Source organism: Cervus elaphus, chromosome 9, assembly GCF_910594005.1.
Source record: "Cervus elaphus chromosome 9, mCerEla1.1, whole genome shotgun sequence".
NCBI classification, from domain to species: domain Eukaryota; kingdom Metazoa; phylum Chordata; class Mammalia; order Artiodactyla; family Cervidae; genus Cervus; species Cervus elaphus.
The window spans coordinates 47,456,366-47,472,834 of record NC_057823.1 but is presented as its reverse complement, the minus strand read 5'-3'; the positions used below and the strand labels follow the sequence as shown (position 1 = coordinate 47,472,834).

The 16,469-nt window shown below is 33.9% G+C and overlaps 1 protein-coding gene across 2 annotated transcripts in view; it reads left to right on the top strand.

Moving 5' to 3' along the window:
- Window positions 1-15,485, top strand: part of CDKL3 (cyclin dependent kinase like 3) — a 31,213-nt gene extending 15,728 nt beyond the window's left edge. Inside the window, exons 5-12 of one of the 2 annotated variants that reach the window (XM_043912785.1) lie at window positions 1,147-1,286; window positions 5,616-5,704; window positions 7,795-7,948; window positions 8,055-8,383; window positions 9,764-9,854; window positions 11,217-11,379; window positions 12,438-12,535; window positions 15,203-15,485. In XM_043912785.1, coding sequence (XP_043768720.1) covers window positions 1,147-1,286; window positions 5,616-5,704; window positions 7,795-7,948; window positions 8,055-8,383; window positions 9,764-9,854; window positions 11,217-11,379; window positions 12,438-12,535; window positions 15,203-15,262 — 1,124 coding nt within the window. In that variant the 3' untranslated portion in view covers window positions 15,263-15,485. Of the gene's footprint in view, window positions 1-1,146; window positions 1,287-5,615; window positions 5,705-7,794; window positions 7,949-8,054; window positions 8,384-9,763; window positions 9,855-11,216; window positions 11,380-12,437; window positions 12,536-14,466; window positions 14,564-15,202 lie in introns of those variants that run through there. The other variant, XM_043912786.1, reaches the window with a different exon arrangement.
- Window positions 15,486-16,469: the final 984 nt, after the last annotated feature.

Here is a 16,469-nt window from a genome sequence, read left to right as displayed (position 1 = left end):
CTACTTCAGTTTGTCTGAAAGTTGTTATAAAATTTTGGCTTCTACAAATATTTGCTTCTTTGAAAGAGGACTTTTAAGCAATAGAATTAATTTTTATTTTGATGCCCTTTTATTTTATTTTTCTTGATGATCTTTTAAAGTGCTTGGAAATAGAAAACCAATTGTTTACTAAGAAAACTTTTATTAACCACAGTAGATAAGCAGATAGCTAAATATCTTATTCAAAAATATTTTTGATGATAGCTGAATTATTTGATTATCTGCTTTGACTACCCGAACATTTTCATGGTTAGTGTTGCTCATGGAGTTTCAAAGACTTATATTTTTGATTGAGGAGCTTGAACAACCTATTTTGTGATGAGAAAGCTATACATAAACATATAAGTACAGGATCATGAGGAAAGTACTTTGAACAACTCTAAAAACTGTGAATCTGGATACATATTGGTTAAAGGTACAGTTCAGAGCCTTAAAACATCATACTTTTTTCTGTCATATTTAAAATTCTGGTTATGAGATTGATGGTGAGAGTAGAGATGATGGGATCAGTTTTGTCATTTTACAAATGAGGAAACCAAGATACAGAAAAGGAAGATTTGCCCAAGGTCACAGACCTAGTTAAGAGCAAAACTAGTGGTAGAACTTAGCTCTTTCCACTCCTATATATAGTTCTCTACATTCTGCTACTAATCTATAGCCTTGTTTTTTCTTTGCAATATTTCTATTTCTATATAATTTTAGTATTTTAACTGTTTTGAATAAGACTTTGCTGATGAACACTTGCTAGATAAACCATTTTGATACCCTTATGGAAATACATAAAAGTTTGAATGTGCCTTTTCTAATAGCATTATATATTATGTCTTGTATTTTGAAAAAAGAAAATGCACCTGTGGTTTTTTAGTCTCTGCTGCCTATGTGCTATCAACAGATTACTGGGGAACTCACTTTTTTATGCTATATTCAGAAGATAGTTCCTTATGCTATATTCAGAAGATAGTTTCTTGTTCATTTTTTAAAAATTAAGAGAACTTAATTGTTATTCTTTCTTTTAGTAATTTGATGCAGACCACATAACAATTTGATTATTTTGATTATAGAATAATATCCCTGTTTCCTTATGTATATATTTTTTTCTCTTTTCAGGCAATTTGACACCTCACTTGCAGCATATCTTTTCTAAGAGTCCCATTTTTGCTGGGGTGGTCCTTCCTCAAGTTCAACACCCCAAAAGTGCAAGAAAAAAATACCCAAAGCTAAATGGATTGTTGGCTGACATAGTTCATGTATGTTAAGAGATTAAGGGCTTATTTCTTGGAAATTTGCATAAATTATAATACAGTTTTAAGATATGACTTTAATGAAATTACAAAAGGATTCATGGAGTAATGTTAACTGTTCAAAGTTACTATATTCTTCTGTGTTTATGTCTTTAGTTCAGAGAAGTTAAAAGTCACAGACTGTTAGAGTTGAAAGGCCCCTGGGATAATCTGGTCTATTCTTTTTTGTTAATTCCAATTTTATTGATAAACTGAAAAATTTTAAGGATAAACTGGAAAATGTTAAGGACTTACCATGTTGATCAACACCTCTTAACAGCCAGTCTTCCCAGCAGTCTACCCAAGAGATTTCTTCCTTGTACAGTGATATTCTAAGGTATGTCAAGACATTGGCAGCTATAGTTGTAATGTTGTTTGAGGATACACCAGTGCCAAAATTCAGGTTGATCTGGAGAAAACAAAAACATTATGTAGCACTTTTAAATTAGTTTAAAATTTAAGTTTTATTTTGAACTGGATAATAAATGTACTGGCATACTTAGAATAGAATTCAAGAAGTGAGAGAGCTACTTACTTCTGTTTATTTTCTCTTCCCAGCCAATTTTCTTCCCCAGGGTCAATTAACGTGTCTTATTTCTAATGTACAGCCCTTAAAAAAAGTGGTAATCTAATTTCAAAGCCAGTATAGCATGGTGTTTATGAGAGGGGGCTCTGAATTCACATGAACTTTCTTTAAAACTCAGTTCTGTTACTAATTAGCTCTGTAAACTTGAGCAAGTCAATCTCCATGCCTCAGTTTACTGAGTTATAAAACAACATTAACAATATTTATTTTCTGGAGCTGGAGGATAAAATGAGTTAATGGTAGAAATGTTCTTAGCACAGAGCCTTGAATAAGCTGTCAACAAATGTTGTTAATGTTAACTGTTGTTGCTGTTTTTTAGATAAAACTAAACATGACATGTAACATCTAAAGACTTATCAAAGGAAGAAAGTTATTTGGTAACTGTAAAGAACTAGAGTTTATTAAAGGATCAGTTTTTTTGCTACATTTTCCACTTTCTTTTTTTTTTCAATGTCATAGTTTTGATTTTACAAAGAATACATAATGATCATAAAAAAATAGAATACTTGATAGAGAAGTTAACATTTTCCCAACCTCCACAATCCAGGAAAAATTACTATTGATGTTTTGGTTTATATACTTTCCCCAACCAAATACATGCATAACAGTTTATGCTTTTTAAAAGGTATCATACTTTATTGTTGTTTAGTCACTAAGTCATGTTTGACTCTTTTGTGACCCCATGAACTGTAGCCCTCCAGGCTCCTCTGTCCATGGGAATTCCCAGGCAAGAATACAGGCATGAATTGCCATTTCCTTCTTGAGGGGATCTTCCCCACTCGGGGATGGAACCTGCATCTTCTGCATTGGCAGGTGGTTTCTTTACCACTGAGACACCTGGGAAGCTCTGTCTTACTTTACACACTGCTATGTAACCTGTTGATTTTCACTTAGCATTATAGTTTAAGCACACTGCCATGTCAGTAAATATGGAGCTGTGTCATAATTTTAGTGCTTGCATAGTGTTTCATTGTATGACTATACTATAGTTTATCTTGCAATTTTGGACATTAGGTTTCAGGTTTTTTCCTTATTGGTAAAGATGCTACAGTAAACATCTTTTATATGTCTGCATGAACTTGTGGTATTATTTGCTTAGGATAAATTCCTAGAAGTGTGACTGGTAGACCAAAGAGTTTATACTTGTTAGGACTTTTGGTATATCTTGCTATTTTTTTCCTCCAGAAAGATTTCATAGATATATACTCAAGTAGCATTGGGTATAAATCTCTATTCTCAATCTAACATTGAATATTACAATATTAAAAATATTTGCAACTTAATAAACTAGAAATAAAGTATATTTTTTAAAATTGTGCTTCCTTCATTACAGGGAAGTTGGACATGTTACCAATTGGTCATTTGTAGTTATTATTTTAAGAATCCTTAAACTATTTGTGATTTAAAGTATACTTTTACATTGATTTGCCAAATAATCAAATTAGTGTCCTGTTGTATGTGTTCTAAATACTTTTTTCAAGTTGAATAATCCAGTGATTTGGAATGCCACATTTATCATAGATAGATTGCTTGTACATGCTGAGGTATATTTGTATTTCATTGATTTCTCTCCTTATTCTATTACAAGTACAATTTTGATTATTATAACTTTCAAATACATTTTTCTTTTGGTCACACCATGCAGCTTGTGGGATCTTCATTCCCCAACCAGTGATTGAACCTGGGCCCTGGCAGTGAAAGTGCTGAATCCTAACCACTGGACCACCAAAGAATTTTCTAAAATACATCTTAATACCTGGTGTAGAGCATGTATTTTTTTCCCCTAGATTTAAAATTTTTAAACAACGTTATGATGGTATAATTTCTACACAGTAAACTACGTGATTTCAGATGTACAATTTGATGAGTTTGGGTAGATGTATACATACCTGTGAAATCACCACTACAATCAACATACCTAAGATTTCCATCACTTCCCATAATGTCCTTGCATCCTTTTGTAATCCATCTTTCCCTTCATTCCTGTCCCTAATCACTGATTTATTTTCCACTATAGTTTATATTTTCTAGAATAGTCTGTAAATGGAATCAAACAGTGTATATTCTCTTTTATGTCAGTCTTCTTTAACTAAGAATTATAGTCTAGAGATTCAATTCATGTTTTTGTGTGTATCGGTAGTTTATTCCTTTTTATTGCTGAGTAATATTCCAGGTATGACTATATCACAATTTTTAAAAAAATCTATTTCCCTCTTTTGGGTTGTTTCCTCTTTTTGGCTACTACAAGTAAATTGCTGTTAACATTCACTTAGAAGTCTTTGTGCAGATGTGCATTTTTATTTTGGGAGGGAGAACTGCCAGTCTGTTTCTCAAAGTGTAATATTTTACATTTTCCAAACTAGGGCAGACATTTAAATTCTGTAAATTATACTATTTACAGAAGGAATATTTATCTGCTTCCAATTGGCTGTGACCTTTTAGCATTTTTGTTCCTAAGTTTTATTGATGGATAACTATTAACGTTCTAAAATAAGCACATACTTTTAGCTAGTTCCAGTCTTAAGGATATGACTATTCTCACATAATAAAGATGATAATAGACTTTATGAGTCAATTTTTAAAAATTGTGGTTAAAAAAAAAAACCCACATAACATAAAATCTATCCTCTTAACCAAATTTTAAAATGTACAGTATGATATTGTTAACTATATGCAAATTGTTGTATAGCAGGTCTCTATAACTTTTTCTGTGAATCAATTTAAACATAGACTTTGTGAAATAATCAGAAGTGTAATATTATATGCAATTACTTTGTACATTCTGGATTTTAACTATTGTTTCCATTTATGAGGTCTTAGACCAATTACTTGTCTTCTTTGGGCCTTAGTCTACTCATCTGTACAATGAGGATAGTAGTACTACCTACCTTGTACGGTTGTTGTTGGGATCAGGTGATAGGAAAAGACTAGATAGAGTGTTGTATGACAAACACATAATAAGCATAAATAAAAGTTACCTATTATTAGTATGTTTTGCCTTCTTTTGGAGGAAGAATGAAAATTATCAGGCAAATGGGTTTTATTCAAATTATGTCTTTAATATTTGCATTAATGTATTCTAATTATGATTATTTAATTATATGTAGAGTCATTATGTACAACTTCTTTTCTGATACTCTTACTTCACTGTCTCTTTGTTTTGTGGGGTTTTTTTTGGTTTTCAGTTGAAGTAATCCCAAGTGAAGGGAAGCAGAAAATAGCTGTTCTGATAATGGGTTATTGATGGATTTGGGGGCTTGGATATTTGTGAAATTGTTTTATGCCACATAAAAAGCATTGAATTAGGAATCAGATAATATGAGCTAAAATTCTAGTTTGGCAAATTACTAAACATGCTTCTAGCTCTATAAAATGGAAATGATAATTCATGAACTTTCTTCCTTACAGGGCTGGATAAGAGGACCAAAATGAGCTAATTAACTCCTACTAATTCCAGCAGAAATAGACTGACTTCTGTTTTGTCTAGAAATAGGACATTTAATCTGTAGTATTGTTTTACAAGTACAAATTTCTTAGGGAAACAAGTGGTCAGATCTCACTGTCAGAAACTCCTGAGGTCTAATTCTATCTTTTCAAGAACTCTTTTAGCTCTGGGTAATTAATTATACCTGCATTTGTGAAGTTTAACATTTACCTTAAGGAGACATGTTAAGAGCTTGTTTAACATGCAATCTTTTTTCATTTTCTAGGCTTGTTTACAAATTGATCCTGCTGAGAGGATGTCATCTACGGATCTTTTGCATCATGAGTATTTTACTAGAGATGGATTTATTGAAAAGTAAGCATTTTGAGTGAGTGTGGACTTTTTTGTTTTTTGTATTAGGAAATTTTACTAGCATGAAAATTGCTACATAGGTTAATGTTACACAAAAGAATTCAGTTTATCAAAAACTCACTGAGTTTTTGTATTGATATGTGGTAGACTTACAGGTGTCATGGTGAAAATTCTAATAATAAAAATAGTGCAGTTAACATTTATGACACAGTTACTATGTCCTAGACAGTGAGCTAAGCTCTTCACATGCATTTTTCAATTCTTACTATAGGGCAGAGATAACATTAAATAAACCATCAATACTTTTTAACCTTGTTTCCACTTAGACCCCCAACTCAGTCCAGTTTTTCCTCTTGATAGCATCTCTGACCTATATGTTATAATTAGCATTCATTTCCCAGATGATTTTTTTCCTCTGCTTTATTTATTATCTGTTGCAGTTCCTGTTGTTTTATTCTGCCCACCAAACTGGAAGTTCCCTGAAGACAGGGACCATTGCTCTTAAAGCCTTTCTCTGTCCCACATTGTATCTAAAATAAATATGTTAACAATGTGGATTCATAAATCAGCCATGCTTCTTTTAAAAAAAACACCATTTTCTATTTGGGCTTTGAAAGAAACAGGAAAAGTTTATTAATTGCAAAATTATTCAGTTTGCCTTGGAGTATGAAGCAGAAACATAAATATCAATTTTAAATGTGTTGGAGTTAAGATCAGGCATAGGAAAGTTCAGGACCTCCATCGAAAATAGACTGAAGTAGAAAAAGCCAAAGAAAAGGTAATTGTTGAGAATAAGTAGAACTTGAAGCATTCCAAGAATTTTATTCTAAAACAGAAAATGAGAAGATATATTAAAAGTGCCAAAAATAAAAAATAAAAAAAAATAAAAGTGCCATTGATGAGAAGCATCAGTTATTGAATAAAAGAGTTGCTTCCTGTCAATTCTATATAGACTCATTTGATTTCTCTTGGGTATTTAGCTATTAGGATTTTACTATTACAGGGTGAAAGTTCTTGAATTCCACAAGGCAAGGAAATTTTAACAGAAATGTGCCATTTTCTCATTCAGCCAAACTAATCACACTGTTTCTTTTCCCTTTATCTCACACTTACCCTTTTACTATAATTCTAGGGAAGAATTCATTCATGGTAGAACTTATTCAGTCTCAAACTGGTAGCAGTAGCTGCTTCAAGAAGGGAAACTGTGTAGCCTGGGGAGAAGGGTGGAAAGGAGACTTTTCAGTATGACCTTTTGAGTTCTGAGCCATACAAATTGGACTGTCTATTAAAATGACTTTTAAAAAGCCAAACTAGGACTTCCCTAGTGATCCAGTGGTTAAGAATCTGCCTGCTAGTGCAGGGGACATGGGTCTGACCCCTGGTCCAGGAAGATTCCACATGCCGCAGGGCAACTGAGCCCATGTTCCATGCCACAACAGCTGAAGCCTGTGTGCCCAAGAGGCCATGCTCCACAAGAGAAGCAAGTACAATGAGAGAAGCCCATACACCACAACTAGAGAGTAGCCCCTCTCTACTAGAAGGGCAACTAGAGAAAGCCGATGTGCAGCAGTGAAGACCCAGCACAGCCAAAAATAAATATATATATATATATATATTTAAGCCAACCTAAAGCCAAAACAATCTTGCTTCAATATTGATGTATTCTATTATACTTCAAAAATATTTCTCTAGAGTAAGATTTTAGAAACTAGTTCATCTTTTAAGTCCTGTTAAAAGAACAGGACTTAAAAGGGACAAAGTGGCCTGAGTCTTCTTTGAAGTGAATAGTACATTTGTCAGAATTGAAAGCAATGCTTTTATTAAGTAAGCTTTACATCACAAAAGAAATCTAATTCATATGTCTATCTTGTGAAAGTTTTATTAATAGTAAATTACCATGGAGAAATTGTTGAAAGATGTATCTTTACCAGGAAACAACCTGTATTAGGTAAATATTATGCCATCTCTTGGCATGCATTACTGATAACTTATTTATGCTGTAGCTCAAATGTAAATTAATTGATTAAAAGGTCTTTTAAAGATAAAATGCTATCTACATAAATAAAATTATTTGATATTGCTTGTTTTATCAGATTCATACCAGAACTGAAAGCTAAATTGCTACAAGAAGCAAAAGTCAATTCATTCATAAAACCAAAAGAGAATTCTAAAGAAAATGACTTTAAGAAAGATGAAAGAAAAACAATTTATACCAATACACTGCAAAGTACTTCAGTTTGGGGAAAGGTAAAAACTGGTCTTATTTTTAGCCAATATAACTGTATTATAGTTAGTACTCTAGTGATAAAAATAACTGTTCTCCTGACTCAGATTTTGGATGTATCTGTTCTAGGAATTGGTAAAAGAGAAAAAGCCCAAGGAGATCAAAGTCAGAGTTACTAAAGTTAAAGGAGGGAAAGGAGATATCTTAGAACCAAAAAAGATAGTGTGTGAAGGTGGACGTTGTCAACAGGTTGCAGCTGAAGTTGTTTATACTATGTCTCAAGATACAAAACCTGTAATCAGTGAGCCACCAAACCCTGTCAATCCCAGCACTAACTCTATAGGCATGAAAGATGATCCATGTGCTGGAGGCAGTATGGTGATGCCACCCATCAATCTAACTAGCAGTAACTTGATGGCTTCAAATCCCAATTCAGATCTCTCCCACTCCAATTCAAGGTGAGTTTTAACAGAAAATAAACAGAAGGAAATGGACCTAAGTTTTATAATGTTTTTATATAATGATATTTCAAAGAAGCAAGTTTGTAATGTCTGTATATAAACTGAATTGGAAGATGTACTGAAATTATAATCACATAATGGGCCATTACTAAATTCTTCTTATAAATGCAATAGAAGAAATTAACTTTTCTTGGCTATGCTCTAGGTGTGTGGTTTTTCACTAATGCAGTTTGCAAAAACCTCATTTTGAAAAAAAGGCCCTCAGAAAAATTACTTCCCATTTGAAGAGAAAAATGTAATGTGACCTCACTTTTGGTATTGATGTGCCTTCATATAGCAAAGTAAGCTTTATTTTCCTATTGTAACAAATTATCTAAGTGGAAAAAAGATAGTTGAAAATAATCTTATGTAGTCAGATAGCTTTTCAAGGTTAAATATTTTGGGAGAAAAACAATACACTGGATCAATTTTAGATTCAACTACTATTACAGAGTTGAGACACTGGTACCATGAACCTGATTAATCAAGGGCAGTGTGATGGATGGATGGCAAGAGTCTGTCTAGCAAGGCATCAGGGCCAGTTCTAAATTTAGGGAACTGCTATGGCTCTAGATGGAGAAGGAGGCTTGGTTCAGTGTCCTAAAAGACTAGTTCAATCCTAGCAGGCTGGTTTGGGCTGTAGGTTGTGAAGCTTAGTGGTCTGCAGAGGTGGCAAGTGAACATGTCTATACAGCAGACTACAGACAGCAAGTGTCAGTCGTTATTGAGGTAACTCCCAAACCATGGTTGTAATAACCATAATTATAAACTAGCCTTGTTCAAAAGCTCAGAAATTCATGAACCCAGTAGTTAAGAGATCCAGGTTCAGAACAGATAGAAAGGACCAAGTAGGCCAGCTCTAGTAACCCCACCCACAACATGGTGCCCCCACTGATGTTAGCCATGAGTGAGTTGTTCTCTGCCCTGTTTTTACCTCTTAGAGCAGTTGGTACTTCAGTCACTTCAGTTCCGTTCAGTTCAGTCACTCAGTTGTGTCCAATTCTTTGCGACCCCATGAATTGCAGCATGCCAGGCCTCCCTGTCCATCACCAACTCCCGGAGTTTACTCAAACTCATGCCCATCGAGTTGGTGATGCCATCCAGCCATCTCATCCTCTGCCGTCCCCTTCTCCTCCTGCCCCCAATCCCTCCCAGCATCAGGGTCTTTTCCAATGAGTCAACTCTTCGCATGAGGTGGCCAAAGTATTTAAGGACTAACAATTGAATTTTGACACATGTTCAAGCAGTAGACTACCATGGTATAACTTATCATTATTGAAGCTAAAACAAGTATTTCTGAGGAGTTCGAATAACTTCTCATTTGTTTTTAAATAATAGGTTAACTGAAAGAGCCAAAAAGAGACGTACGTCTTCACAATCTATTGGACAAGTTCTATCTAACAGGCATGAGGATACAGGTTCCACTCAAGTAAGGCAAGAACCTCATCATTAAATTACGTCCTCTTTGAGCATTAGCCTCTCACCCTGTGTGCTTTTCTTTGCTTTAGGGCTCTAACATTTTTTTTTAATGTGCTTTTATTTTTCCCTTTTACCCTGGAGTGAAAATAGGTCATCATTTCCTTAATGCTTTCACAGTTTTAGTTAATTTCTTATAACATGATTTGTGTATTTAATGAGTGACTTGGGGGAAAAAAGGTAAGATTTTCCTTTAAAAATCACAAGACTTTTTGGTTTTTTACTTCTAAAAAATGATTTTAATATCTTACTTTATAGAATAAGAGCAACTGCAAAATAAATACATCTTACTTTTCCCAAGAAAACATAATTGGTGTCATTCATTTCCCCATTTTTCACATAGGAAAATAGTTTACTTTATAATTGAAACAGTGTTATTTGTAATAATAAGTCATTGAAAACAACACCTCCATCCAAGAACACGTGACTGGTTAAATATGTTAGAGTATATCCACATAATGGGATACTGAGCATTACATTGTGGAAGTATTCATTAACCTAAGAAAGTTTCTATCATCTGTTGTAAAATAAGCAAAAACAGGTAGCACAAAAGTTTTTCCAGAATGCTCAGTTCACAAGTGATTTTTCTGTTGGGTTTTCCCAGTGTCCAGAGCACATCATTTTGTAAATTGAAAAATAAGTTATTAATAAAATGAACCAGAGCAGTTTGTTCAAAATCAGAGTGTAATGAGTAGGATAAAAAATTAAAAGTTGACGCTGTGGTTCTCATGATCAAGACTATTCTCAGAATATTGAATAAGCTAAAAAAAATTTATGAAATTTTTATTGGCGTTTGATCCATTTATATATTTGATGATACTCTCTTCTACTTCTTTTTGAAAAAAATGATTTATCTTTGGCTGTGCTGGGACTTCACTGTTGCACAGATTTTTCTCCAGTTGCAGCGAGCAGGGCCTACTGTCTCGTAGTGCTCGGGCTTCTCACTGCAGTGGCTTCTCTTGTTGTGGAGCGCGGGGTCTAGAGCATGCGGGCTCAGTCGTTGCGGCTCTCGGGCTCTAGAGCACAGGCTCAGTAGTTGTGGCGCACCAGCTCAGTTGCTCCGTGGCATGTAGGACTCTCCCGGACCAGGGGTTGAACCCTTGTCTTCTGCATTGGCAGGAGGATTCTTTACCACTGAGCCACCAGGGAAAGCCCTCTCTTCTACTTCTTAATTATTAAAATAACCTTTTCAAAGACTAATTTTTATGCCTATCTTACACCATCCAAAAGGCTGGAATTTGTTGGCTCCTCATCCAGTAAGTTGTTACACACCTTTCTTCAAATTAACTCTTGTTTATTTGGGGTTTTTTTTTAGAGCCAAATGGAGAAGTGTGTGTTTAATGAGCAAACCAGCCAAACTGACCAAATGGCAAATGGAAACAAAAGGAAGCTGAATTTTTCCAGATCTGACAGGAAAGAATTCCATTTCCCAGAATTGCCTTTCATAATACAATCAAAGGAGATGAAAGGAATCGAAGGTACACATTTGTTGCATAGTTTTACAAATCTCCAGATAGAATATTTTAAAAAACCTTTTTTGGTAATATAACTTACATTTATAATATGATTTAGGTAGAAAGAAGTGTGTGTGTATGTGTGTGTGTGTGTGTGTGTGTGCATGATCAGTCCCTTCAGTCGTGTCCGACTCCGTGTGACGCTATGGACTGTAGCCCTCCAGGCTCCATGGGGTTCTCCAGGCAAGAATACTGGAGTGAGTTTCCATGCCCTTCTCCAGGGGATCTTCCTGATCCAGGGATCAAACCAAAATCTCTTACATCTCCTGCACTGGCAGACAGGTTCTTTACCACTAGTGCCACCTGGGAAGCCCCAGAATGGAGTATATTGCTAGGCAAAATATTTTCAGCTGATGAAAACAATTTTTTTCCATAGTCAAATAAAGGGTAAGACTTAAAGGAGATAATTTTAAAGAAGGGTTAAGAAAATTTTAAAAAGTAAAAATTTTATTAGCTCAATTTTGTTGAAATGTTAGAATAGTCTTTGAGGAAGATGTTTTTGGTTTAGTATATGACCTAGGGTAATTGCAATTTCCTTTGTTTTTCTGTGATAACTTGCCCATATAATAGCAGGAATGATGTATGTGTGCTTCATGCATTCAAGGATTTAGTCGATTTAGATTTTATAACATGTATTGAGCTCATAAAATGAAACTCATTTTTTTGTAGTCATTTCTTTGAAGAACAGTGACACCTTGTGAAAAGACAATATAATAGCAAGAAAATAGTACTTGCATAGCTCAAGAGGAATTATCTGATCCACTTAACAGTAATACTCAGAATTTTAAAAGTAAATGTCTTCTTTATTTAGAAGACAGACTGGTAGGCTATTTGTAAAATTATATAACAAACCATCTGTGACTGATATTTTACACCATTACAGCTCATGATTTGTTTAGCTCCTTTATAATAAACTGAGAAACTGACTTTAGTGGATATCAGAATTTCCATTTGAAACTCTTGAAAAGGAAAGTAAAATTTCAAGGTAAGAGTAACAAGTTCTCATATATATTTTTGCTAAGTGAAACAGATTAAAGTGTTGAAGAGGGAATCAAAGAGAGCAGATTCATCTAAAATACCAACTTTACTTAATGCAGATCAATATCAAGAAAAACAAGAGGTAAAACTTTTTACTGATAGCTTTTACTAAGTAATGATGTTTAGAATACTTGACTTAGTATATAATTTTAGTTATTACTGTTGGAAAGTTAGATAAAATTTCAAAATTCTCTAATCTTTGACATCTAGAAACAGAACTATATTTTCCTAGAATAATCAATTATAAAGGTTTTTTAAAAGGTTTTATTTTTGAAGGTAGTAAATTTGAACCTTCATTTGAATGTTGAGTGATTGAATATAAGCTACCCAGAGAAAATAGTATGTGTGTTATGTATACTACTTGGTGGTAGGTAAACCACGCCAGAGGAAAGGAATAGTGGTATAAACATATGATTATCCTGGCCACAAGAACATGTATATTTTGTCTTTAGCCTTTTTCTTCCTATTTTTTCCTCCAATTTATTCCCCCATCTCTGCTTTCTAACTACTGTCCTATTTTCACAAAGATATGCTCTCAGCTAAGTATCAGATAATCTTGAATTTTATTTGGGGATCTTGAAGCCATCAATATCTATTATAAATTAATACTCTTTAAAGGTATTCTTTTAAGGGAAAGGGATTGTGCTGAGCATTCACTGAATTAAATTATGTTAACAGCCTTCTATCCTGTACACCTGTGAGGTCATCAACTTTGTTATCTAGGTTTCTTATTTTCTAAATAAAATTGACTACATTTTTATTTGTGATAAAATTAGCACATACTTATTAAGGAAATTTGAGGAACTTATAAAAATAGAAACCATCATCTGAAACTATGTAAGAAGGTATTTTTAACTAAGTCTATTAATTTCTAAAACATTCAGGTAAGAATTTATCAGACACTGTTAGATATATTTTCACAGTGACATTTATGCCTTATTCCTGGCCTTGAACTTGTTGACAACTCCACAATCAGTTTTGCAGAGAAGAAATATTTTCTAGATAGAACAAGGAAGGCATTAATGGTCATCTTTTAGTTTGTTATAAAAAAGAATAAGATAACTTCAAACTTTTAAATCTGGGTGATTTACTGATGTCACAGAATGTTGAACAGCACACCATTTGCACATTTTTTGAATAATTAGATGAGTTAAGGGTCTTGAGTTTGGGCAGACTAGTAATGTGCTACATGTGTTTTGTCCTACTGTACTGTGAAAGCCCTCAGAACTAAAATTACATTTTAATTCAGGAAGAAAGGAACTCTTAAGATAGTTTTGATGTTTTAAAAATACATAATAGGAAGGGAAAATCCCTTTTTGTGCATATGATGTAGAACTCCTGAAAAAGATGATCTTTTTAAGAGTAACAGTGAAACAGTTGTAGTTATTAGAAATATCCAGAAGTCATCAATGATAATTGTAGTTTATATGTATCGGAATGGCCAAAAAGTTTGGGGTTTTCCATAAGATGGTAAGGAAAAAACCAATCCAACACTAATCATTCAAATGCAGTTCTGAGAAGTGACAGAAATTACATATGAGGCTGAGGCTGGTTCAAATGCTTTTAGTAAATTAATGTTAGAATTAAGAAAATGTCCTAAATTTCAAGTTGATAGGTTGTTAATGTAGAGCATGAGAGAATATGATATATGTTTAAAAACTTAAGACAGGGAATGGCAGCTTATTTGTTCTATTCACAGATTTGTTTCTGGCTTACTAAATCACATCCAGGCACTTCCCAGTTAATAGTGTAGACATGTATTCAATAGATTCTATGACCTAGAGAGAAATTCCAATTACTGCTGAGTGAGTTAGGCAAGAAACAAGAGTCCACAGAAAAGCCTCCTTCAGTTTTGTCTTACGATGATAATAAGGACTCCTTTGCTAAATAGTCTCCTGTGCCTTATAAAATAGCCCCCAGGTGCAAAGTACAAGTACTTATCTGTGGCTGTATTTCCTTAGCCAAAGACTCACGGTTTCCTCAATTAAGGTCCTGTTTCTATTTACTTTTTAGAACACAGGAAATGCACAAACTGAAAGGAAGAAGAACCTGCCAGATGTAGAGTAGAAAATGCAGCAGCTGAAAATTCAGGGAACCCCAGAATCACACTGTATGGTTAAAAAAATCCTTTTTATTAATATTACATACACAAAAATGTTGACTAGAGAATTCTACAGATAGATCGTAAATCCTGTGTAGTTACATGTAAACTCATCTAAATTTGTTTTTATAAATCTATAAATTTTTCATGTTTTCTTAATTTGAACATTAATTTATAAAAACTGCCTGACTGGTACATCCTAATAAAACTACAGCTTATGTTTGGTCATATAATTTTATTTGATGACCTGTTATCTCAGTCATGTTTGATTATTGGTCATTCTTAGCTTTGGTTCAGAACTTTATAGATAGAAAGATTTCTAAATGTGTAGTAATGTGAGATTCCAATGTCTGGGAGCACCAGACATTCTGAACAAGCAAGCATACTTGATAAGCATGAAACATGGGTTTGGTTTTATACTGGACATTCTGGAGCAGTACTTAATTAAACATATCATGAAACATGTTTAAAACGATGGAAATTGAGCCAAGTATTGAAGGAAATCTTTTGGCTTGACCAGCATGTTTATCATTTAGTAGTTTATATAGAATATATTGTTCTGTATAATTTAACATTAATATAATCAAAGTTTTGGCAAAATGTATTTATATTCTTATCCCTGGTTGTTGGCTTGGTTTCTGATTTTAGAATGGAGATGGACATTGTAAGGGGAAGAATTTGAAGAGGAACAGACTTTTTTTCTGGTAGTGTCTTTTCTTTTAAATCTTAAAAAATACAAATTGGCAAGTCTTCTCTTTAATTTTATATACAACAGAAACGTAACATGAGCTGTTACAACAGCAGTTAATCCACAGTAGCATCATCCAACTTTGTTTTGTTAGCAAACCATTCATAGTTTTCTTCTTTCTTTCTTCTAAAAATTCTGTTGATGTGATGTTTTGATTTGGAGTTATAAAGTCATCTCCCCTCTATGTGCTTTTTTACTTGCCATGATTACTGAGTAGGTAACACATCCTGTCACATGACTCATACTGTGTTTCTACTGACCTCTGCCCTCTGCTAGTCATATAATCTAAGTGTCAGTTTTTTTCTAGAATGCTCTAGCTTCCTGAAGTGAGTTCTTAATGAAATGTCTGACATTTTAAAAAAAGTAGTCCATTACATGATTAAAAATATGTTCTGTTAGTTAGCTATAAAAGCATTTATAATATTTACAAAGTATCAAAATTATATGGTATTAAATGTTAATTTTTTTTATTCCTTTAAACAACTGCCAGCACTCTTTCAGTTTCCTAGTTCAATCTGATAGTGCCTTTTATGTAGTACAAACTTTTTCTATTTATGTATGACCCAGAAGAGAAACACTACCAAAATTCTTGGTTGTCATATTATTCAAAAAGCAAAATGAGATTGTTTGGTATTTTACCAAGACTCTGCCTGATTTGTATTTACCAAATAGACTAGAAAAACAAAGGAAAACATAATTTCTTTATTATGATATTGTGATCTCTTTTTGACTTATTAAATGGTTGATTAAAATTCGCAGTGAGTTCTCTGGTGGTCCAGTGGCTAAGACTCCATGCTCCCAATTCAGGGGGCCCAGGTTTGACCCCTGTTTGAGGAACTAGATCCCAGTTCAGTTCAGTTCAGTTCAGTCGCTCAGTCATGTCCGACTCTTTGTGTGACCCCTCGGACTGCAGCACGCCAGACCTCCTTGTCCATCACCAACTCCCAGAGTTTACTCAAACTCATGTCCACTGAGTCAGTGATGCCATCCAACCATCTCATCCTCTGTCATCCCCTTCTCCTCCCACCTTAAATCTTTCCCAGCATCAGGGTCTTTTCCAATGAGTCAGCCCTTTGCATCAGGAGGCCAAAAAGTATTGGAATTTCAGCTTCAGCATCAGTCCTTCCAATGAACACCCAGGACTGATCTCCTTTAGGATGGACTGGT